Genomic DNA, 26,555 nt, shown 5'->3' with positions numbered 1-26,555 from the left:
AACATAGACTGTGAAAGCATCAGTATCGAGCTAGTCAATACTCAGTCACCATGAGGAGGGTGAAGCAGACGTGTTTGTGTCTCAGTTGTCTTGCACATAATTCTCAGCAAGGCTGGCGAAAATATTCTCTCATGATAATGAGGGAAGAATCCAGATTACAAAGCTTGATTATTCCTAAAATATTTGGCTGCTTTGACTCCGACCTTCAGTATATCCAGACATGCTGTGCAAAGTACAGAATTGAAATAAAATAATCCCTACTCAAATCAGAGGCTTATTTTACAGGGATAAGTAAAGTTTGTGGCTTCACCTGAAGTAAGAAGGCATTAAGTCTCCTTATCACATCCTACCGTCACTATCAGATGAGGCATAGAAAAGACACTAGAGGAAGAGGGAATAAGAGATAGTCCAGGAAGTATTTGGTTTCTGGTAAAATTACCCTGGAATTGGCTCACCAGTTAATCCCTTTTTATTTATAATCTTATTCATTATCCATTCCATTCACTATCTTTCCTTCCCTCTCTCTGTCCTTCCCTCCCTCTCTCCCTCCTACCCTCCCTCCCTTTTCCTCTCTCCCCAACCCTTTGCCAACAAAGCAAAGTTAAAATACTTTGCTTTTCCTTTTAAAAGTTATAGCTCTCCAAATTAAACATGTTCTCATGTACTCGAGTCTTCCAATTATGGAAGAGTAACAAAATATGCTGTTTAGATTTTCAAGTTTCTTTTAAAGTAATTCATAACATATAGGTTAGGTTTACATTAGATACACATAAACACATTCTATGGGCTTCTCTGGTGGCTCAGACCATAAAGAATCTGCCTGCAATGCAGAAGACTCGGGTTCAATCCCAGGGTCAGGAAGATCCTCTGGAGAAGGGAATGGCTACCCACTCCAGTATTCTTGCCTGGAAAATTCCATGGACAGAGGAGCCCGGCATGCCATAGTCCATGGGGTTGCAAAGAGTCAGACATGACTTGAGTGACTAACACACTAGCTCTATGCTATGCTCATTCTATAATGAAAATGATAAAATGTATATGATACTAATTTTTATCCTTTGCTTATGGTATCTTAGTGCTTATAGTATATTATGCTATTTTTTGTTGATGCTCTTAAGACAAATTGGCCCCAAAATAGACTATATCTAAAGTGTGCTGAATTTTCCTAAGCTTAATGTGATTTTAATAGAGACAAATATAATTTCCATCTTTGAAGAAGTTCTGGGCTGGGGGCATAAACTCCCCACAGTCTCTGGAATATATATGTTAGCATTTTTGTGTCCTTGAATGTTCTGTAAGTCATGTACCTTTTCAGTAGTGAAGCACTGGGGACCTCAAGCACTGGGGACAGTTTCATGAGGCTATTCTAAGTTGTGAAGCCATCTGTGGTTGCAGACTGAAGACTGATATTGGTAACAGTTCCATCTTTAAGTGAGCATTCTCAGAAGCAGAAGCGGGAAAGATTTAGGGTGCCTTGTTTTGGCTCCCATAGATCCTTTGTAATAGAATGCTAAAAATAATGTGAAAATAATTTTTATTTTATGTGGATTATACATTTATACTATTTGAATATAAATGTATTATGTGACATTGACCTAATCGTTGAAAAAATATACTTTCTTCTCAGGCAGTAGATCTCAATCATTGTATGTGTAGCTGTTTATAAAATACACACCAGTCCTGATAATCATTATACTGAAGTTTTTATTAAACTCTGTTTCTTGATCTGTCTTTCTGTAGAATATTATCAAGTTTATTGATCTTTTCAAAGAACCAGCATTTGGCTTCATTGATTTTCTCTGTTGTCGAACTCTGTTCCTACCAATTGTTTAAAGTGTATTTAATGGAGTCTAAGCTACATAGTTTCCACTTATTCAGAAAGATTTAAATAACCATGAATTAATATGTGTCTCTTCAAAGCTCTCTAATTAGAAGTGAACTAACATGCAATTTGCTGGATGTGACATATCTGTTAATGCTAATGTGCAAAGAATATCTTCTCTCAAAATCAGTCAATCTTAGTTGGATTGGCTCCAGAGTGTTGCATTTATCTGGGGTTGTTGATATTTTTATTTTCTGTTAACTTAATTTGACACTTGTTCATTTACATTTTATAATAATCAGTGAGTGAATGAGAACCATGGAGGTAGAATACAAGTGTTATTAAGGACTTTCTGCAATATCGAAGGGGAAAAGAGTATACAGTTATGCTTATATATCAGAGAAAATTATTTGGATATACATCATAATATTATCAAATATCTAGGCAGGTGCCCTAAAATGGGAATTTCACTGCATTCATTATATACTTAGAGAGAATCTGTATCATGGAACAAGTTTTGAAAGTGTGTAGTTTGTCTCTTTTAGGAGAAAGCACACCAAATTTTCTTGGCAATATAATTGATATCATTACTAATAGTTATCTTTGAAAAATATGATTTATCCCCAATTCTTTGCTTTTTATTTTATTTTTTTAATTTTTTAATTTAATTTTATTTTTTAACTTTACAATATTGTATTGGTTTTGCCATATATCAACATGAATCCACCACAGGTATACACGTGTTCCCCATCCTGAACCCTCCTCCCTCCTCCCTCCCCGTACCATCCCTCTGGGTCGTCCCAGTGCACCAGCCCCAAGCATCCAGTATCGATGCATGATACTTCTTTGCTTTTTAAAAATATAGTTTTATAGGAGGGTCAGTTCATAATTGCAGTAGAAAGTATGCATATGTTTAAGTGAATGTGAAATTAATGAATCTAGGTGACTGTTCAGACTGAAAGGCATATCTAAGGTGTTTAGAACTAAACAGCCCATTAAATAACCATCTTCTTGTTTATACTTCACATAACTAAATATCAGTTTATTTAAAGGTCGGGCCTTAAGATAGTGGATGTGAGAGTTGGACTGTGAAGAAAGCTGAGTGCCAGAGAATTGATGCTTTTGAACTGTGGTGTTGGAGAAGACTCTTGAGAGTCCTTTGGACTGCAAGAGCCAACCAGTCCATTCTAAATGAGATCGGTCCTGGGTGTTCATTGGAAGGACTGATGCTAAAGCTGAAACTCCAACACTTTGGCCACCTCATGCGAAGAGTTGACTCATTGGAAAAGACCTTGATGCTGGGAGGGATTGGGGGCAGGAGGAGAAGGGGACGACAGAACATGAGATGGCTGGATGGCATCACTGACTCGATGAACGTGAGTCTGAGTGAACTCCGGGAGTTGGTGTTGGACAGGGAGGCCTGGCGTGCTGCGATTCATGGGGTTGCAAAGAGTCAGACACAACTGAGTGACTGAACTGAACTGAACTAACTTATATTAATTAATGAATACTTTGCCATTATTGTAGGATGATAATGAGCTTTTCCTTTACCGTGTTGTAAATAGAATTGATTTATGTTTTTTAGCATTCATCTTTTGGTTATATTTTCTATGTATCCATTAAATGAAAATGCTCAGGAAAAGGGACATCTGGGATCTTTTTAATTTTTTTAATTCTTGTGTCAATGTGTAATCTTAAAGATTTAAAATTGTTTATCAGTATGTACTAATGTAACATGATGGATGCAAAATATTTTCATTAGCAATAAAAGTTAATTGTATTAGAAGAGATCACCAGTGATGACCTGACAGGTTGAAGCGAGGCACACGAAGTATTGCAGCACCTGAATAAGCAAGCCCTCCTCCCATCAGCAACTGCTATAATAAAAACTCATTGCATTTTGGGCTTCCCAAGTTTAATAAATGCACGATGGTTTTGAAAGTCACCAAAAAAGAGCACAGATAGATATGTAAATTCAGAGTCATCAGTGTATACCTGGAAATTGAAGGAAAAAAATGTACAAAAATACATACACTGCAGAAAATCTCATCAGGACCACTACTGATTGTGGATTTGTAAGCAGATGTGGCAAGACTAGAATGAGCACTAATGTAAAAGAATGCAGTGGTACAGAAATAAGCTCATATAGCTAGGATGGTGTGAAATAGATACTCACATACACTGCATACAGGAATATAAATTGACACAATCTCTACTGAAGCAACGTGGTAAAACATACAATATTTTTTGACCCAGTAATCTTGATTTAGATATTCAATCTCCAAGACAAAATTAGAAATTCAAACAAAACATGTATAAAATGATATTGGCAAAACTAATACAATTATGTAAAGTTTAAAAATAAAATAAAATTAAAAAAAAGAAAGCACATGAAGTTTATGGACAATCAAAAAAAATAAAGTCATTTGGATAGAAATTAAAAAAATGATATTGATCATAGGCCACTAACAATAACCTTTACAAATAATATTTAAAGAATGGTTCACATTACTCCTTGGTGGCTCAGACGGTAAAGCATCTGTCTACGATGCGGGAGACCCGGGTTCTATCCCTGGGTTGGGAAGATCCCTTGGAGAAGGAAATGGCAATCTACTCCAGTACCCTTGCCTGGAAAATCCCATGGACAGAGGAACCTGGTAGGCTACAGTCCATGGGGTCGCAGAGAGTCGGACACGACTGAGCGACTTCACGTTCACGTTCATGTTCACGTTCACATTATACACTATTAATGGATAAGGCAGAAAATGAAATCCTGCTCCTTGTAGTGCAGTTCCAATTAGCAATGGAACTTTTCCAATGGAACTTTTTTTCCAATTTCCAATGGAACTTTTCTAGGTGCAAAATTCAAAACCCTTTCAAATAATTTTAAAATGTGCTTTATTATAAAGATGTATAGGATTTAGGTTCAGAACTTAAAAAAAAAAGGTCAAGAATTAAGTCAAGGGACTTTCTATGGTCTCTGGTCCTTTCCTTAGTAGATCTCTTAGTCTCTGCTGTTTCTAAGCTTCTCCTTGTGCCTTGTCTCCCCCGTTATTTTTCTAGGAACGTGTGTGTTCTTAGTTGCTGAGTTGTGTCCAACTCTTTGTAACCCTGTGGACTATAGCCCACCAGGCACCTCTGTTCATGGGGATTCTCCAGGCAAGATTTTTGGAGTGGGTTGCCATGCCCTCCTCCAGGGGATCTTCCCAACCCAGGGACTGAACTGAAGTCTCTCACATTGCAGACAGATTCTTTACTGTCTGAGCCACCAGGGCTTAGCTTTCCCTATTCATTCATAGTTGCTTATTCTGTTTTAACTTTGAATTGCATGTGATCATCACTGCTTCCCTGCCCTACATTTGCCGTAGAGAAGAAGAATCTGATTGAACCAGTTCATTGCTTTTCTCAAGAAACCAAAACATGGGTTATTTGCCTACTTAGAAATTGGCAGCCCTTGGTTAAAAGGTCATGTTCGTACTAATCGGTCATGGCTGGTCTGGTCATGAGGACACATTCACCCTCCCTCTTCAACTGCTTCCTCCAACACTGTCTGCCTTGGGTCTGCAAACTCTATAGTGTAGCCAAACCAAACTTCTTTTCAAATAAACCCCATTATTTCATGACTCACATCGTTAGCCTGCCTTTTCTCACTTCTTAGAATTGCTGTCATTGAATTTATGATAAATCTCAAAGCCCCATCTCTTGCATGCCCCAATGAAGTCCTTATCCGACTCCCCTAGAAAAAGAACTAACACTCTCATAGTGCACTTTTCATGACTGTATTAAAGAACTTGGGCACTGTACTTTCATTATGAGAGTGACAGACTTATTGACTAAAAGGGCATGCTTTTGACATCATTCTGTGGTGCAGTTTATGAAAGGAAACTGTGAGAGAGTAAGTTTATTAACATCGTAATACTGAATTTAGGGGGAAAAGCAACACACACACACACACACACACCACTCCACCAATCTTAGTGTTCTAACATCCTTGCACATGGAAACTCTCAAAGTATTAGTTCTCAGTTGCATTGTTTTTCTTGAACATGAACCTTCATTCAAATAGTAGAAGTGATTTTAAAGCAAGGATGTCATCTTTTAAAACCCAGGAATAAAAATTTTCCATTTTCTGCATGAATCAGTTTTTTTCTGTGACTGTTGCAAGCAAATGAACAGTCACTGCATAAACTCCATGCTTTGTTTCAATGGTTTCCTTTGGGTGGTTTCACCCAAAGCCATGTGTAAATTAGTCAGATAGCACATGAATTTAGATTTCAACAATCTTCCTGGAAACTTTGAAACTTATATTATTTCCCAGGACCCAGAAATTGAATTGAAGCTTGGTTCCAAAACCAGGTTGTACCAATGGGCCCAGGAGTCAGTAGCTCAATTTTCTACTTCTTTGCATCACATTTTCTCTTGAAAATGATGCATGCGATATTGCAGAATGGCAGGGAGGAGCCTCTATGAAGTGTTAGATATTTGGTTCACTGGGTCCTATCAGCAGGTAGGGCCTGTAGGGAGCTTGTTTATCAGGCAGAACGATCTCATTATGAGGACAGTGATGTAGTAGAGTTTACTTCATACCCCGAAGCCATTCAAGGCAACAGTGAATGAGTGATATTCATCCTGGGCCCTGTATTGTGCTATTATGACTTATGTTAACTGGCAGCATATTAAAATAGAGATCAGGGACTATGGCTCCTCCACTGAATGAAGTTCTGAAGTTTCAGAGCTGTTGAATTATTCAGTATTTTCCAAGTTATAGAATAAAAGAATATGTGATTGACTATTTCATGGTACTGTAATGGAAATAAAGAGAATGCACAGGCTTGATGCATTTCACAATACATATTTATTTCTCATAATTGCGAGGTACCCAATTGGGTCTCTGTATAGGCCAGCGTGGCCCTTGCTGTCAAATCCAAAGATAAGAACTTGCCTTTGAAAACTAGGGAACAATGAAAGAAAAAAAAAATTTTAAGCACATTAATGAATGATCACTACAAGGGGTCCACAACACTGCCTTGTTTAGCTTTGAAAATATCCATGAATACCAGATTGAAAAAATAAAGTAAGGTTTGAGACAAATATTCCTTCTTGCCCTTAACGGTCCAGTGGGAACAATGTAAGTTGTTTAGCATAAAGGAAGGGAACCCTGCTTAACGTGATATGCAATAAGATTACAAAATGCTTCCTTCCAGCCCCAGCAGTGCCCAAGGTAACAGGTTCTACATAAATATTTGTTGAAATAAAGAATGAATCAGTGAATGCCTCCCTCCAGAGGTGACTCACACTAAATACTGTTAAATCATTCCTGCTGCTGCTGCTGCTAAGTAGCTTCAGTCATGTCCGACTGTGCGAAACCATAGACGGCAGCCCACCAGGCTCCCCCATCCCTGGGATTCTCCAGGCAAGAACACTGGAGTGGGTTGCCATTTCCTTCTCCAATGCATGAAAATGAAAAGTGAAAGTGAAGTCGCTCAGTCGTGTCCGACCCTCAGCGACCCCATGGACTGCAGCCTTCCAGGCTCCTCCGTCCATGGGATTTTCCAGGCAAGAGTACTGGAGTGGGGTGCCATTGCCTACCCCCTCCCAATTCAAATATTTCCTTTTTGAAATATATTAAAGGAACGGGTCATAGTATGACTACTAAGGATGTAGTTTTGAACCTTTGAGAGGTACATCAAGGAACCTGGGTTTGGTACAGCAGCCAATGTAGGGATGTTGAGCTGGATGAACCATGAAGCATTATACGCCATGCGTTCCTCTTTAAAAGTATTTACTAGTGAACTAAATAAAAAGTGAACTGCCATTCCCTGAGAATTTAAACTTTTATGTAAATAATAATAACTAACTGTGATGAACATCATCATGAAGTAACATCTGCTGGGTCAGAAGATTCCTCTAGCTTTGAGTTTAATCAGTATTAATAAAAAGACTATGAAGATAATCTCAGTTAAGCCAGCACTTTGATCTTTTAATTGCAAAGTAAAACTGAAACCGCTTAAATTTGCTTTGAACTTAGTAGATGTCCATTTTAACAACTGCCCAGTATACTTTTTCACATAAGTGCTTCCTCTCAAATTTATCAGCCCTTAAAAAATGTCTATAAATTTATTCTCATACCCAGAGACTACACTCTCAAAGACAAGGAAAACAAAACCCAAAACAACAAAATCTGAATCAATGTAATTTCCTACTATCTAAACTTGCTTTGATAATTTAAAGAGAAGCTGGGAGCATGCCAACAAAATCTCTGGAAAGCAGACTTTAAGGTTCAAGGGAACCTTCTATACTTGATTTTTTTTTTTTCTGTTCCTAGCTCTTTAAGTATACATGAAAAAAAATCCCCCATGATTTTTTCTCTGAATTTATTACCATTTTTTTTCTTGCTGCAGTCTGATAGTGTTTATGAAAATACTGTGTAAATGAAGGAATTCTACACAAATAAAAAGGAACTGCTGTTTTTACACATGAAAAACAAAGATCACACAGCAGGTACACAGACACTTGCTTATAATACCCTGGATAAAATATAGTCTGTCAATAGATTCCCTTCATGATAGATGTATAATTGCACATATAAATGCAGATGAATATCTGGATAGTTTTGTGTAAAGCTAATATGTGTACAGCATATTATGTATTTTCATGAGACTTCTACAGTGATAAAAATAGACTCAGCATCACTAAAAAAAAAAAGGCTCTAACCTTTTATAAAATTCTGACTTAGAAATTCACTTGAAGGAGCAATATACAGACTGTGTGTGTTTAATTTTCCCCACAATCTCTGCAAGAAGTTAATCAAATAGACAATTAATCTCTGTGATATTATTCATATGAAAATAAATGCATATTAAAATACACACTAGACTTCATTCCCATTTCTCTTGAATGTTTCTCTAAGTCTAGGGGTATCTAATGCCCAGCAGAGTTCACAATATGAAAGAGATACACAGAAGTGCTTTTGTGGGACAAACTAGACAATGCAAGCAGTGCATTCTGCTGTACAAACACCTGTGATAAATGTCGAAAATGTGCTGGAAGATAACAAATGAGTCTTCTACCCCCACCACACTTGTCATCTGCCGACTTGAACCTGCTTATACTCCTTATTTCCTTTAATGATGTCACAATCTTCTGAGGAATCCTGGGTTGAACTTCAAAGTCACCCTTGACTACTCCTTTCCTTCATCTCTCCTGTCTGATCAGTCTCCCCATCCTGTTGATTCCACCTCTACGATGTCCCCCACTTCTTTACTTCTCTACTTTACTTCTCTACACATCTCTACTATTTTCCCTGGTGTACACGGCTTTCCTGGTGGCTCAGATGGTAAAGAATCTGCCTGCAATGCAGGAGACCCATGTTCCATCCCTGGAAAGATCCCCTGGAGAAGGCAGTGGCAGCCCACTCCAGTGTTCTTGCCTGGAGAATCCCATGGACAGGGGAGCCTGGCCATCTACAGTCCATAGGGTTGCAAAGAATCAGACACAACTGAGCAACTATCATTCACTCACTACTATTTTAAGAGCTTTCTAAATGACCTCCCTGTTTCTAGCTGTTTCCTTCCATCTCTCCTTGATAGTGCCACTGGAGTTATCTTCCTAAAATGTAGATCAAACCACTTCATTCATGGATATTTTCCACTCTCTACATTGAATAGAGCTGTGATTGTCCAAAGTGTCATCACAGAAATATCATCCAGGACTTTTCAGAAATGTGAATTCTTAGTTACCAATCAACACCTTCTGAATCGAAGCACTTATGGTAAAGCCAAATAATGTATCTTTTCAGAGAAAGATAAATATCATATGATGTTTCTTTTATGCAGAATCTAAAAAGAAATGATACAAGTGCATTTGTTTAAACAACAGTAAAAGACGCACAGACTTAGAGAATGAGCTTATGGTTGCTGCAGGCGGGGAGGGGATGGGGGAAGGGATAGTTAGGGAGTATGGGATGGACATGTACACCTGCTGTATTTAAAATGATAACCAACAAGGATCTATTTATAGCACAGGGAACTCTGCTCAGTGTTATGTGGCAGCCTGGATGGGAGAAGAGTCTGGGGAGAATGGATACATGTATATGTATGGCTGAGTCCCTTTGCTGTCCACCTGAAACTATCACAACATTGTTAATCGGCTTTACCTCAATAAATAATGTTTTATTTAAAACGTTAAAAAACAACAAAAAATAATAATACAAAAATTTTAAAGACAAATCATCTTTTGATAATTCCTCCTGATGATGCTGATGCACACTGAAATTGGTCATCTACGGGATTCAGTATTAAGTTCAATTTCCTTTGTCTTTTCCTGGTGTCTTGTTCATCCCACTTTTATGATCTTATTTTTACCTGGTTATGCCTTTCTCCCTACACCATCCCACTGTTTTAGAACCTCACCCTTTATTATCTGAGATATCTCGTTGACTTGGCATTTTCTCTTCCCAGTTATCATTTTGAATTGAGGCACAGTTAAAATTCCTTCTTCTTAAATTCTTTTTGATCTTCCCCACTATATATTTCTCCTCCATTAGTTTACTTGAAAAATAGAAACCAGTTCTGGATTGAGATGGAACAAAACCTCTGACTCTGTGTTTCCTCAGTAATTTTGCTTTTACTCGTAGCATTTCTCCATTCTGCCTTGTGTTATATGTAGTTTGTGACATGTACTTGCCTATTAAAAGATTATTTCCTCAAGGTCAACACTAGCCTCAATAATCTTTGCTGTAGGCAAAGATTGTACACTCATGTGTACAATGAGTCACATGTAGTAGGTAGCCAGTAACAAATGTAGAAACACACTGAAACATGATTTGGACTCTAATACATGATTTTGTGTCTTCATTGCTTCAAACAATAGCTCATTTGGAATTGCTCTAAAATTTAAGAACTTTTATTACTTGCAAGAATAAAAAATAGAAGTCTATTCAGCTATATCCTCTAAAACAAAATGAAAGTAAATATGTGCCTTAAGCCTTGTTACTCTCTTTTAAGGATCAAATTGCAACAGACATCAAGAGCAAACTTCTGGACACCAAGGGGAAAGAGAGAGGAGGGATGAATTGGGAGATTGGGATTGACATATATACACTATTGATACTATTTATAAAATAATAACTAATGAGAACTTACTGTGTAGCACAAGGACCTCTACTTAATGCTCTGTGGTAACCTAAATAGGAAGGAAGTCCAAAAAAAGGGAATATATACACATATAGCTGATTAACTTTGCTGTACAGTAGAAACTAACACAACATTGTAAAGCAACTATGCTCCAATCAAAAATTTTAAGTATTGGTTTGCAGGGTGCCTGTCCTGCCACCCAGTGATTCTTTCCTGTTAGGTGTCCCCAAGATGGGGAAGAGATAAAATTTCATCTCTGTTTGGTTTGTTGCTCATCATGTTGATAATTAATCCAGTGTCCAACAAATGTCACAAAGGTATAAAATTCCTGACACTGGTAACACTTTTGGACCTATTCGTATGCACATATCCTTTTTTGTGGTCCGACTAGATGGTTTTGTGGAGATACAAAAAGTGATATTAACCAAGTCTTTCATTGAAAATTTATACAGAAGTGAATGGATAAAATTATAATGTTGAATAAAAATAATTTTAAATAGAGCAAACTGTGTATGATGAGTTAAATCAGAGGTTCAGAATGAAAGAGGAGAGTGAAAAAGTTGGCTTAAAGCTCAACATTCAGAAAACTAAGATCATGGCATCCGGTCCCATCACTTCATGGCAAATAGATGGAGAAACAGTGGAAACAGTGGCTGACTTTATTTTGGGGGGGCTCCAAAATCACTGCAGATGATGATTGCAGCCATAAAATTAAAAGACGCTTACTCCTTGGAAGGAAAGTTATGACCAACCTAGACAGCACATTAAAAAGCAGAGACATTACTTTGCCAACAAAGGTCCATCTAGACAAGGCTATGGTTTTTCCAGTTGTTGTGTATGGATGTGAGACTTGGACTATAAAGAAAGCTGAGCGCCAAAGAATTGATTCTTTTGAACTGTGGTATTGAAGAAGACTCTTGAGAGTCCCTTGGACTGCAAGGAGATCCAACCAGTACATCCTAAAGGAAATCAGTCCTGAATGTTCATTGGAAAGACTGATGTTGAAGCTGAAACTCCAATACTTTGGCCACCTGATGCAAAGAGCTGACTCATTTGAAAATACCCTGATGCTGGAAAAGATTGAGGGCAAGAAGAGAAGGGGACAACAGAGGATGAGATGGTTGGATGTATCACCAACTCAATGGACATGAGTTTGAGTAAATTCCGGGAGTTGGTGATGGACAGGGAGGCCTGGCGTGCTGCAATTCATGGGGTCTCAAAGAGTCAGACACAACTGAGTGACTGACCTGAACTGAACTCAGAGTTGATACATGATAGCTGGGACAGCATTGCCATTCAGTTATCAGAGGAGTGACGTTTCTGATTACACTATATTTTTGTAAATAGAGACACAAAAGTTTGCAAACTATACCTTGGTGCTCAGTTTAACAAATAGTGCATAGGAATTAAAACAATCTTAGCACGTAAAGTGATATATGCACTTATTTAGATCACTATGGGCTTCCTTGTGGCTCAGCTGGTAAAGAATCCGCCTACAATGCAGGACACCTGGGTTTGATCCCTGAGTTTGGAAGATCCCCTGGAGAAGGGCAAGGCTACCCACTCCAGTATTCTGGCCTGGAGAATTCCATGGACCGTATAGTCCATTTTGGTTGCAAAGATTTGGACACAACTGAGCCACTTTCACTTTCTTTAGATGGCTATTATGAAAGGAGATTATGAAACAGTTTTTGAAAAGTCTTAAAATTTCATATAAAGCCTTTAAAAATGTATTATTTGATCCAGGAATTTTTCTTCAGGAATTATTTCATGAGGAAATTTTACTTTTTTTGAGAGGAAGTTTGCAGCACACTGCATATTATATTATCACATATTTAGAACAGTCAAAAATGGGGGGAAACTTTAAGTAGTCTAACAGCCAAAGAGCTAAGTAAATTATATGTAACACGATTATGGGCTTTTATGTAGTTATTATAAAATATTCTGTAAAACATCATGATGTAACTTTTTATGGAATTATGATCTCAGCTGAGAAAAGAAACTTATTAAACCAAAGGACAGGTTATGAAATTATGAAAATATTCTTGTAATTTCCTTTTTTTTCTTTTTATCATAAGAATACAAATAGTCTTAAGAATAAATTCTTACCAAGTGTGTCTTATGCAATGCACAGGGTTTTGTATATTAGTGTCTAAAATACTTGCTAGAATGTGAAGGCTAAGGTATGACAGAGGGTTAACTATGCTACCTGGATCCTATTTGCCTTGGCATCCATCACCTGTCCCCTGATAAAGAGGAGACCATATCTTAGAAGAAATTTGACAACACCTGACCAAGGGCCGCTCCCACCTGGAGACGACCTAACATTTAGAGTGTAGCAGGTGATAACTTCTAGGCTTTGGAAATTGGATTCCTGATAATTGACAGAGTCTTTTGAGTTAACCTCAGTTCTTAACACCCACACAAATCTCTCCAACATATGTGAATGAGCTCTTTCAAAAGTGTTACATTGTTTGTGTATACACACACACACACACATACACACACAGATATATATTTATATATATATATATATACACACAGATTTTGATGTACACAACTGACTAAGGGAGTGCTCTTCAGGGAAAACCTAAAAGGGAGGGAGAGAGAGAGGAAAGCAGGGCAAAAAAGGGGAGAGAGCTGAGTGAGGAGGTCACAGTTAACCTCTAAGCTTGGCCTGATCCACACACAGAGAAGCTCTGGAGCATTAACTGTCCTGTACAGTTGTTCCTACTGGAGGTAAAGGAACAACCTTTTTTCCTTAACACTCACATCAGGTCATTTATTGGCAATAGGCAGACCCAAGGAGATGTAAATTTCCCACCAAGGTGGCTCTTGTTAATCAAGGGTAATTTTTAAGAGAAGAAGACAACTGTGAACTGCTAGCAGGCAATACTCAAAGTTGCTGGAGGATGGATGAAGGTGAAGGTGAAGTCGCTCAGTCGTGTCCGACTCTTTGTGACCCCGTGGACTGTAGCCTACCAGGCTCCTCCGTCCATGGGATTTTCCAGGCATGAATGCTGGAGTGGATTGCCATTTCCTTCTCCAGGGGATCTTCCCGACCCAGGAATTGAACCCCGGTCTCCTGCATTGCAGGCAGACGTTTTACCGTCTGAGCCACCCGGGAAGCCCGGAGGATGGATAGATCAGTTTAATAAAGGTAATAGTGAAAATGAAAGTCACTCAGTCATGCCTGACTCTGCGACCCCATGGACTTCTATAGTCCATGAAATTCTCCATGCCAGAATACTGGAGTGCATAGCCTTTCCCTTCTCCAGGGGATCTTCCCAACCCAGGGATCAAACTCAGGTCTCCCACATTGCAGACGGATTCTTTACCAGTTGAGCCACAAGGGAAGCCCTAGAATACTGGAGTGGGTAGCCTATCCCTTCTCCAGCGGATCTTTCCAACTCAGGAATCAAATCGGGGTCTCCTGCATTGTAGGCGGATTCTTTACCAATAAAGGTGATGGGGGACCTCTATTACATTATCACAGATGCCTTAATTATTGTTTCATTATTCCAATGTGCCTATCCAAGTGAATACTTGAAGAGTAACATAATTTACCTTTTTATATGTAAAGTCTTACTTTGTCTTATTGGGATATATTACAGATACGGTCTATGATTAGACTTTTTATTTTAAAGAATGCAACTTTCAAATTTGTTGCCATGATATATTTTGAGCTCTTATATCTGTAGTAATATTGACAATTAAAAATGCATTCGTGAATATCATTTGAGTGTATTTACATTTATCCAATCTATGGAGCCTTTGTCTATGAAATAGTACATCAATATGAATTACTTGTAAGGAAATTAGTTCTGAATCTTAATTCCATCACTGTCTTCAGATAAGCTCCTACAACATTACAGGTGGTAACAAAAATAAATGAATATTGTGCTTCCTACTCTCACTCCCTCAGTGCAACTTTTTGGCTTCAGAAACTCGCATTGACACTGAAGGAGTATGTGCTGTATAAGAGACATTCAACTAGAGTATTTCCATGGAATCCTCCCACCAGGGAAAGAGAATACTAATATCTAACTTTCTGACAGAGGCTTATAGAAGGGTATTTTATTCTGAAAGGCAGAAAAACTGATTAAATGTTATTTTCCTGAAGAATTACCCAATGATAATTTAAAAATAATAAAGGTTACCTGGTAACTGACATAATGGAATTAACAGTGTCTAGAAATATAAAAATATTGTTGGCTTAGAATAACTGTTTCCAAGCCAACAGAGCTTGTGTACTGAAGTAAGGAAATACTGAACCTATCAGTAGCAATTCTTGTCATCAAGAGTTAGGTTTTATGTTATCACATATTCCTTTAAGATTTGAGACATCCCGTAGGATGAGATTTAAAAAAAATTCTTTGTGGCTATATAAGAAAAAAATGTCTTTATTCAAAGGAGATGCATACTGAAGTATTTCAGCAGTGAAATGTCATTATGTTTCTATTTTATTTTCAAATGATTTAGGAAAAAATTGTGATACATGCAGAGTGAGAATGTGTGCAAATGTGGTGACATGTTAACAAAGGAAAAAATAGCACTCCTCACTGATTTCATTTAGTAAAATGCTTTAATTTTGGAAAAAAAAATGTTCATTTATTTAAATGTTTATCAAAATATTTGAAGATATCTTGAATTGTTATTTATGTTATTTTCCACCTTTCCCCCAAATGTACTAACATGTTACTAAATTTATAGTTTACTTTTGAACATCATATACTTATAGTTTAATGGTATTAAAACTTCCTAAGCCGTAGAACCTATGCACTATTTCCCTATTAAAATGAACATAGGTGTCTCTGATACCTAAGGGGCTGTTATTTCTTCATTTCACCTCTGCCTTTTCCTTGGTGTGTGAATCAAAGCTGTTTGAAACTTGTTTCTGCCATAGATAAAGTACTAAATAACTCAATTTTCTGTAATATTTATGATTTTCTTTCAACATTTTTCTTAGTAAGCAGATTCTGAATGTATGTATCTGTATGTATCAATATCTCTATCTGTCCCCCAACTCAACTCTTCTCTGTTCTCTCAATTGTATTTGTTACTAACTTTTTAGAAGTTTCTAAGCTAAATATTTTTGTTTTTAGCTTCAGGCATTCTGCTTTACCTTACAAATCTTTGGAGAGTCTGAGTAATTTCATGTCACTGTCTATACTGCTACATTAAAGGTGTTTCAGCCTTTTGCCCTGGCAGCTGTCTCCTGTATGACAGATGGCCTCAGTTACAGGAATGTAATTCTAGAATTATATTGTAATTCATATCATAATAAAACAAGATAATTTCATGCTTATTGCCAGAATTAACTGTTTAAAGATCCCACCTAGGATGCATTTCATGCAATGGGACAAATGTACAAAATTGTGTTGATAAGTACTGCATGTAATTATGTAACCTTGACATCTCTGTGTACAGTTCTGTCATCCTGTTTAGTGTGGTGAGCCCACTAGGCAGCAATCATTGATAGGAATGAGGTAATGACTTGGACATTGCTGATGTTCACCAAGCTTCCAACACATCTGCTCTAGATAGTACCTTAATACAGTGTTTTATTAGGAATCTTAGACCAAAGTTTGATAATTAAACTAAAAAATGGTGTGAAATTTAAGTTACCTTTATTAGGAGACGATACTATGATGGTAGAGAAAATGAATTCTAGGGTCAGATGAGCTGGATGAGAATACCAGAAGTTTCATGTATTAGCTGGTATTGAGTCTGTTGATGTTGACATTATTTTGTTTATTTACTCAAGAATTCATTCACTGACTTTCCTTCACTCATTCATTTAGTCAGTGTGTGTTGAGCTGGTTAGCAGGCACAGTTCTAGGCACTGAGGTTAAAGAAGTGAACTAGAGGGACCAAGTCCTTGACCTCAGGAGGCTTACATTCTACTGGGGAGACAAAGCAAGCAAAAAGTGGGTACATGACATCAGAGAACAATAAGTCCTATAAAAAAATATGAAAGAACAATCAGGATCAAATGACTAGGAAGGTGGTTTTGCTGGCAGGGCAGTTAGGGAGTCTTGGAGGAGGTGACATGTGGAGGAAGGTAAGGAGGAATCCATGCAAGTTGGTTGGTGTGAAAAGTTCAGTGTAGAGGGAACAATGATTTCCAAGCCTAAATGAATATTTTTATGAAAGATGAATGAAACTTTGTAAGCTCAGCACGTAGTTAAGTGCTCATCAGATATTAGATAATACTTTAAGAAATTTGGCTAATTCCATAATGTGTCACCTTTGCTCTAATATACATCTTCATTTTCATTTTGATCATTTTCCCTCTCTTGAGTTCTCCATTATTTTTCCTGTCCTTAGATCCTTTAGCTTGCCCTTTTGTTAATCTCAAGTGAGTTAAACCCTGCTTGCAGTACTTACACGCTCTTGCTGTTAGAGGTCCTCTTTTCTTGGTTTTTGCCATTTTACTCAGCATTTATATACTGTGAGCTATGGCAAATTGATTATCTTTCTAGATGTGGGGCAACTTCCCTCTCTAAGCTGGAATCCACAACTTCTCTATGATTATAATATTGGTGATGGACCTGTCGTAAGGTGACCTGTTGCTGTTGTGGGGATATGGTGGGGGAGAAGTGATAAAAATGGTACCAAGATATCATTTGAAAGATGGTGCTACAAGGAAACCCAGAAAACCCAATTAGTCCCCATGCCATCAGCTCCATGTCTCACCGTGGTTTTTACTTTACTCTGCCTGATACTCCCAGAAATCAGGGCAAAGTAATGATCTGCCTCTGTCTCTGGCTGTGAAACCACTACTAAATAAACATGACCCACTTTTGTTGCCTTATTTTCTGCCTTGTTTGGCTGTATAAGACTTACTCTTCACTTTATTAGTGTGTGTCCAGAGAGAAAAAAAATCATACACTAATTTGAATACAGAGAGTGTGTGTAGAGATTTGTTCAGTGCAACAGGTTATTGGAGTACTGAAGGATTGGCTAGTAAGAAAGAAAGATGTATTAGTCTGCTAGGGCTGCCATAACAAAATACCATAGACTGGGTAGCCTACACAACAGAAATATGTTACAGTTCTGGAGGCTGAGAAGTTCCAGTTCAAAGTGCTGGCTGATTTGGTTTCTGGTGAGGGCCCTCTTTCCTGATTACTAATGGCCACCTCCTTGGTGTGTGCTCACGTGACATCTCTTTATAAGTACGTAAGAGAAGAGAGACTGCAAGCTCTGGTGTCTCTTCTTATAAGAGCACCACTCTCTTCCTAAGGGTTCTGCCCAAGATATCATTTGAAAGATGGTGCTACAAGGAAACCCAGAAAACCCATGCCATCAGCTCCATGTCCCACTGTGGTTTTTACTTTACTCTGCCTGATACGCCCAGAAATCAGGGCAAAGCTTCATAAAAAGCTAATTACTTCCCCATGGTCCCTCCTCCATGTTCCATTACATTCTCGATTAAGGCTTCAAAATATGAGTCTAAAGAGAATGCATTCAGCCCATAGCAAAAGATAACCATAAAGAATAGAGGAATGGTTGTGATCACCCCTAGCTGAGAGAGAGCCTCCAAGAAGAAGCTCGTGTCCTCCATTCCCAGAGTGAAATCCAGACCTCACTGGGAAAAGGCAAGGCTTAAAGTCACTGAGATGACACCCTGGTAGAACCGGTTGGAAGCCTGCCCTCTGCAATTGGACAGAGATGCCTTGCCCTCTAAGGTATCGGGGAAAAGCTGTCCATAAGATGTCTCACCCGAGGCTCTGCTAAAAGATTATCAATCTGCTGCAATGCACACTGCAAGAATCTTCCAAGCAAGCATGCTGGATGGAGCTAGGGAGCAAAACCCTTTCCTTTGCAGTCTCTCTCCAGCACCCTTTACTAAGAAAACATCAGTGCCAACTAGCAAAGAAAACTATTTCACAGGTCCAGACCTATTTTCAAAAAAACAGGCAAACATTTGGATTTAGAGTGGGAATGCCATAAGCCAGTAGCTGTCACACTGATTAAAGTAAGAATAAATATCATCGGAAGTAAACTAAGTGTTGAATATATTGTTTGTTAGTAGGATAAATTACTTTCCAGTGCCCTTCGGAGTTTTATCCATCGCTGCACCATTTGCGCCTAGGGAAAAATTGTCCAATAGAGATGCTCAATAAATATTGTTGAATGAATAAATGAATGAATAACCTAATTGCTTCCATTGTTTTCTCTAATGTTTTTTTCTCTTTCTCTTTTTTGACTATAGCTGATGGATGCACAGATTGGTCTGTCGACATCAAGAAATACCAAGTTTTGGTGGGAGAGCCTGTTCGCATCAAATGTGCACTCTTTTATGGTTATATCAGAGCCAATTACTCCCTAGCCCAAAGTGCTGGACTCAGTTTGATGTGGTACAAAAGCTCTGGTCCTGGAGACTTTGAAGAGCCAATAGCCTTTGATGGAAGTAGAATGAGCAAGGAAGAAGACTCCATTTGGTTCCGACCAACGTTACTGCAGGACAGTGGTCTTTATGCCTGTGTTATCAGGTATGCTTTTCATCTTGTTACTGTTGAATCAATGATATCACAGGTTGCTGTCTTATATACCTAGATTTTGTGGCTCTCTCTTTAACCTCAAGGTATTGTCTCAATATTTGTGTGTGTTGCTGCTTTCTAACATTTAGAATCTAAATCATAAAAAGATGGGATTGGAATTTATATTGAGACATTATTTTTGGCTTATGGAGAAAAGAGATACCATCTGGGTATCTACTTATGTTGCCAGAAATTACTAAACACTATGAAATAAAATTTATAGAGGAGGTGAAATGTTGCAAATAAAATGTAAGCAAAGACTTGCAGAAAGGATGCATAGTTTATTGCTAAATGGGTTGTAACATTCTGTTATTGCCCTTCACAGATAGTGCACAGATACCTCTGGTTCACACACATCTGCAAAGATGATTTAAGAAACATGTATGTGCACAGAAAGAGGAAAGCAGCCTTGCCTTGTTAGAAGTACAGAGACTATGTTCCAGATCATTTTGTTAACTAAAAGTGCTGTGTGTGTGTGCCTATGCGCTCGGTCGTGTCTGACTCTTTGTGACCCCATGGACTGTAGCCCACCAGGCTCCTCTGTCCATGGGATTCTCCAGGCAAGAATACTGGAGTGGGTTGTCATTTCCTTCTCCAGGGGATCTTCCCAACCCAGGGATCAAACCCACATCTCCTGGTCTCTAGGAGACCTGGGAAGCCATAAAAGTGCTGAGTCAATACAAAAATATTTTGGGTCTCCCCATGCCCTTACCCCACAAAGAAACTGATCACACATCTACATATCTTTGTCTGCTTTGGGAAGAGACGTATGTACTTTGCTTAATGATAATGCATTGAGACAATAGCCATGTATCATATTAGCAGTGAAAAATCTTAGTTTAAGCATTAGCCCCACATGGACTGTGAATCACACCCTGCATGAATGCTTGCAGATGTCATTAGACTATAAGAACATTGGCATAGCAGGGTATAAGCGTATAGAAAGAGGGTTTAAATCGATTCCTTTGTGTCCCTATTTCAACTTACAAAGAGAAAGCCAAATCTAAAGCAGTTGATTCTCAATTTGGAGAAACATTCAGAATCATCTAGTATCTTTTTCAATTCAAAATTCGACTTTCACTTCTGAAATTCTCATTGGCAGCTATTATTCCTCTAGCCATAAGGATTGTGTCTCCCATTCACTATCAACCTAAAAGAATTACCTCTATGAAGAGTCATGTCTGCAGGTATGTTAGGTTGTCAAAATGGGGAAAGCCACATGAAGGTTAAATATAATTTTATCTTTTAAACACTGTCAACATATAAGTTAGAGTTAAGTTTGGAAAATAAAAGTGAATGCAAATAAAGTTCTGCTTGGGAAAAATGTCAAATGAATTATATTAATAAAATAACAAAGGCATTATTCCTTTGTCAGCTTTTCTTCTTTCCCTTAAAAAAGGGAATCCAACCCTTTTATGTTTCAACTTAATTATTAATAGAAGTAGTTTTTGTAGGTACAATGATAATTAATTGCCATACTGTGTTGGTGAAGAGCTGACCCATTGGAACAGACCCTGATGCTGGGAAAGATTGAGGGCAAGAGGAGAGGGGGGCAACAGAGAAGGAGATGGTTGGATGGCATCACCAACTCAGAAGAAAGTTAAAGACAGGGAAGCCTGCTGTGCTGCAGTCCATGGGGTCACAAAGAGTCGGACATGACTGAGTGACTGAAAAACAATATAGTTGGAGAGTACTGTTTGTACTGGCTATTCCTGCTGCTGCTGCTGCTGCTAAGTCACTTCAGTCGTGCCCGACTCTGTGAGACCCCATAGACGGCAGCCCACCAGGCTCCCCCGTCCCTGGGATTCTCCAGGCAAGAATACTGGAGTGGGTTGCCATTTCCTTCTCCAACGCATGAAAGTGAAAAATGAAAGTGAAGTCGCTCAGTCGTTTCCGACTCTTAGCGACCCCATGGACTGCAGCCTACTAGGCTCCTCCATCCATGGGATTTTCCAGGCAGGAGTACTGGAGTGGGGTGCCACTGCCTTCTCCGACTGGCTATTCCTACTTGACTAATAATAATTTGATTTAATTTCGCATCTGCATTTCTTTAAAAAAACATGATTTCTGATTGTTTATGCATGTGTAGAGGTGATTCTTTAAGATAGACCAATTTATGTCCTCCTTTATCTGAGATTAGAATTGAGCTGAATGTTCATAGTCTAACATTCCATTCTACTATTTATTGTTGATGGGAAAATAGTGATGTGTTCAGATTAGTAACCTAAATTTCTAAAGCACTGAAGTTGCAATTCTTTGATGTATTTAAATATACATATTGGTCCAATGCTCTGAGAAATTGTACTAAAATGTCTCTGAATTTGTAGTTGCAATAATGAATGAAGGTCACAAAATTTTGAAACCATGACATTTGTCATATGTTCATGTGTCTACATTTTAATGGAAGGTGAAAGTAAAAGACAAACACCTTTAAGTTTTATATGGGTCAAGTGGTACTCTAGAGGAAGCAATGAACTGCAGGAAAAGATGCTTTTGTCCCTGGAATTCGAGTGTTCCAATTGATTTGAAGCTAGTGTTCATCTGACTCCTTTTTCCAATTTGGAAAGCAGGACTTAAAATCATTATAAACAGCAGTTTAGGTAGAATGACTTGCTGTTGATGTAAAGGGAGCCCAGGGCTGTTAGTTGAATCACTGACACTTTGACACATTGTTAGCTCTCAGGCCACAAAGTTGTCACCATTAGGTTTTAAATAATTCACTTACAAAGAGTTTCAGAAGTTTGAAAATGTTAGCTGCTACTGCTAGGCTCTAGTCTTTCTGATAGGTGCTCTGTGTTATTAACTTATCAATGAAATGGTTTAACGAGTGTTTTCATGTACAGCATTTATACCTAAATGGTGGTCTTGGCTGAACCTTGCGACCCCATGGACTGTAGCCTGCCAGGCTCCTCAGTCCATGGGATTCTCCAGGCAAGAATACTGGAGTGGGTTGCCATTTCCTTCTCCATTACACCGGCTGCTGCTGCTAAGTCACTTCAGTCGTGTCCGACTCTGTGTGACCCCATAGATGGCAGCCCACCAGGCTCCCCCGTCCCTGGGATTATCCAGGCAAGAACACTGGAGTGGGTTGCCATTTCCTTCTCCAATCCATGGAAGTGAAAAGTGAAAGTGAAGTCGCTCAGTCGTGTCCGACTCTTAGCGACCCCATGGACTGCAGCCTACCAGGCTCCTCCGTCCATGGGATTTTCCAGGCAAGAGTACTGGAGTGGGGTGCCATTGCCTTCTCCTTCCATTACACCTAAATATGTACAATTAAATGATGTAAATAATGCAAACACCTAAAATTACTCCCAGTAGAATGAATAAGAACTTTCCTACTCCTTTCTGTAAGTAGCCATTTTGGATAGAATAATACCACATCATTCTTTGTTCTGTATTACCTATCTCTTTACTCAATTTTCTCCTCCTTGAATGTTTATTTTTACATGAAAAAGTGAGTGGAGGAGAGATGTGTAATAATTTCTTTTCTTTTTCTTTTGTTGCCATTTAAAGAATAAGTTTACTTTTTAAAAGAAAAAAAAATTTTCTTATCCTGTTGACTCCCAGTTTTTAAATATGCCTCTTCTGAGTTATACTCTTTTAACAGTTTCATATGCATATCTGGCTGGTGCTCATGTAAGCAATTTAATGCCCCCTAAATTTTAACAGACTAAGTTGTTTGTCACTCTATTTTTTGACTAAAATTTTATTTTGTAGATTCATATTCATTTGCAAGATATTATAGTATAGGGAGGTCCCATGAATCCTTTAGCCAGTTTCCATCAGCAGTGACAGTTTGCAAAACTATAGTACAAAATCATAATCAGAATATTGATAATGCTACATTCAAGATACAAAACAATGTCATCACCTCCAGGATCCCTTCTGTTGTCCATATTCACTTCCCTACCCCAGTCCCAAATCCCTGGCAAACACTAATCTGTTCTCCATATCTACTTTTTGTAATTCAAGAATATTTTATAAATGGAATCATAGAGGATATCACCTTTTGGAATTGGGTTTTTCAGTCAACATAATTACTTTGAAATTCATCTAGGTTGTTCAACATAGTCTGTTCTTGTTTATTGTTAAGTAATGTTACATGATATGGACATTACCACAGTGTTTATTCACTCATTGAAGGATATCTCTGTTGTTTCCATTTTTGGCTATTGAAATAAATCTTCTGTGAATACCCATGTACATTTTTAGTGAATATAAGTTTTCATTTATCTGCAATAGATGCTCTAGAGTGAACTTGAGTTGTATGATAGTTTCATGTTTAGTCATATAAAAATTGAAAGTCACTCAGTCATGTCTGACTCTTTGCAACCTCATGGACTGTATAGTCCATGGAATTCTCCAGGCCAGAATACTGGAGTGCATAGCCTTTCCCTTCTCCAGGGGATCTTCCCAACCCAGGGATCGAACCCAGGTCTCCCACATTGCAGGTGGGTTCTTTACCAGCTGAGCCACAAGGGAAGCCTGAGAATACTGGAGCGTGTAGCCTGTCCCTTCTCCAGAGGATCTTCCCAACTCGGGGTCTCCTGCATTGCTGGCAGATTCTTTACCAACTGAGCTATCAGGGAATCCCTGTCGTATAAGAAACTGCTATATTATTTTCCAGAGTAGTTGTACCATTTTTTTTACATTCCCACCAGCAATATGCAAGTGATCTGGTTTATCCACATGCTTGCAGCATTTGGTATTGTCACTATATTTCATTGTAACCATCAGTATATCTTGATATCTTGTGATTTTAATTTTCATCTCCCTAATGGCTAATGGTGGGATTTTGTGTGCTGATTTGCCACATCTGTGCTCATCAGTGAACTATCTGTTTATGTCTTTTGCCCATTTTATAACTGAATTATTTGTGTTCTAACCATTGAGTTTTGAGAATTCTTTATATATTCTAAGTAGTAATCCTCTTTTGGATATGTGGCTTGCAAATCTTTTCGGTCGATCTGTAGTTTATCTTTTCATCCTCTTAACAGGCTTTTTTGCAGAGCAAAATTTTTATTTTTTTCCTTTTATGTATTGTGCTTTTGGTACAAAATATAGGAACTCTTTCCATAGTCTATATCCTTAAACTTTTCTTTTTAAAATTATTGGAGCTTTTACCACTAGTTTTGTAGCTTTAAATTTTACTCTCTGCTCCATCTTGAATTAATATTTATATACGGTATAATGTTTATTTTGGTCAAGGTGTAGCTTTTTGAATAGATGTCCAGTTGCTCCAGCATCATTTGTTGAAAACGTCTAGCTTCCTCCATGGAATTGCTTTTGCACGTTTATACAAAATCAGTTGGGTGGATTTGTGTGGGCAGCAGAAGATGAGATGGTTAGATAGCATAACTGGCTCAATGGATATGAATTTAAGCAAACTTCCAGAGATAGTGGAGGACAGAAGAGCCTGGTATACCACAGTCCATGGAGTTGCAAAGAGTTGGACATGACTTAGGAACTGAACAACAACAACCAGTATCTCAATTCAGTATTATATACCTTTGATCTATGTGCCTGTTCCTTGGCTAGTACCACTCTGTCTTGGTTAGTGTGCCTATAGCTATATAGTAGGACTAGATACCTTTCTTTTCAAGATTCTTTTAGCTGTTGTAAGGCCTGTTCCTCTCCGGATAAAATTTAGCATAAGCTTATGTATGTCTACAAAAAAAAACAAAACACAAAAACATACTGGAATAATATTGATAGGAATGGAATTAAACCTATATAACTCAATTTGAGGAAAATTGTTGTCTTTACGTTGGAACCCACAGTCTATGAGTGCAGTAGGTCTCTGCATTTATTTAGGATTTCTTCTTCATTAGCACTTTGTATTTTTCATGATACAATCCTGTACACATTTTGTGAAATTTATATATAAGTGTTTCATTTTCTTTGGTGTATTTCTAAACGATGGTGCCTTTTGAATTTCATTTTCAACATGTTCATTGTTAGCATTGTTAGAAGTATGATTGATTTTTTTATTGGAGTAAGGCTGCTTTACACTGCTGTGTTAGTTTCTGCTGTAAAGCAAAGTGAATCAGACAGAAGGATGATTGATTTTTCTGTGTTAATTTCTTTCTAAAAGAGTACTTTTCCAAATTACATATATATAATGTATTTTATCTAGTATCTAGTTCCTTTGTCCAAGTCTTGATTTTCTCTTTAGAGACTCATTCTTCTTTCTCATCTATCAAAAGGTACTCAGTTAAATCCATTTACTCAGTCATCCATTTCAGAAACATCGACTGATCACCAGGTGATATGCTAATGCTAGAATTACAAAGACTCTAAAAGAAACATTTTTTACCTTCAAATCGTTTGCATGAGAGAAAATAAGTGTGCAATAAATTATTATAGATACTGTGTCACAGTTTAAAATAGAATGGGGTTCTGTCAAGATAGAGCAGCTGCCTTCCTCACAGTCCTCCCCCTTACAATTGAAAAGGCAGATATAACCCAACAAAGAAGTATAGCAGGTTGTGTGAAAGGTGGTAAGAAAGATTGACTAGGGACCTCAGGACTTGAGACATAACATGACCACACTGCTTCAGTTAACCATCCAGATAATATTGGCAGGACCAAAGCAGGCCGCTTTGGTCCCTGTGCTGTGGTGTTGGAGAAAACTCTTGAGAGTCCCTTGGACAGCAAGGCGATCAAACCAATTAATCCTAAAGGAAATCAACCATGACTACTCATTGGAAGGACTGATGCTAGAGCTGATGAAAGTGAAAGGAGAGTGAAAAAGTTGGCTTAAAGCTCAACATTCAGAAAACTAAGACCATGGCATCCGGTCCCATCACTTAATAGCAAATAGACGGGGAAACAGTGGAAACAGTGGCAGAATTTGGGGGGGGCTCCAAAAATCACTGCAGATGGTGACTGCAGCCATGAAATTAAAAGATAGTTACTCCTTGGAAGAAAGTTATGACCAACTTAGACAGCATATTCAAAAGCAGAGACATTACTTTGCCAACAAAAGTCCGTCTAGACAAGGCTATGGTTTTTCCAGTGGTCATGTATGGATATGAGTCAGTTTCAGTTTCA

The 26,555-nt window shown here is 38.1% G+C and overlaps 1 protein-coding gene across 1 annotated transcript in view; it reads left to right on the top strand.

Annotated features, from left to right (window-relative positions):
- Nucleotides 1-13,813: 13,813 nt before the first annotated feature.
- IL1RAPL1 (interleukin 1 receptor accessory protein like 1) overlaps nt 13,814-26,555 on the top strand; it is a 699,337-nt gene continuing 686,595 nt past the window's right edge. The window contains exons 1-2 of the mRNA XM_055563026.1: nt 13,814-14,116; nt 19,175-19,454. Of these exons, the coding sequence (XP_055419001.1) occupies nt 13,873-14,116; nt 19,175-19,454 (524 nt within the window). The 5' untranslated portion in view covers nt 13,814-13,872. The remainder of the gene's footprint in view (nt 14,117-19,174; nt 19,455-26,555) is intronic.

The sequence above is a fragment of the Bubalus kerabau genome, chromosome X (assembly GCF_029407905.1).
Source record: "Bubalus kerabau isolate K-KA32 ecotype Philippines breed swamp buffalo chromosome X, PCC_UOA_SB_1v2, whole genome shotgun sequence".
NCBI classification, from domain to species: Eukaryota; Metazoa; Chordata; class Mammalia; order Artiodactyla; family Bovidae; genus Bubalus; species Bubalus kerabau.
The sequence above is the reverse complement of the archived record's forward strand: the minus strand, read 5'-3'. Positions and strand labels throughout refer to the sequence as shown.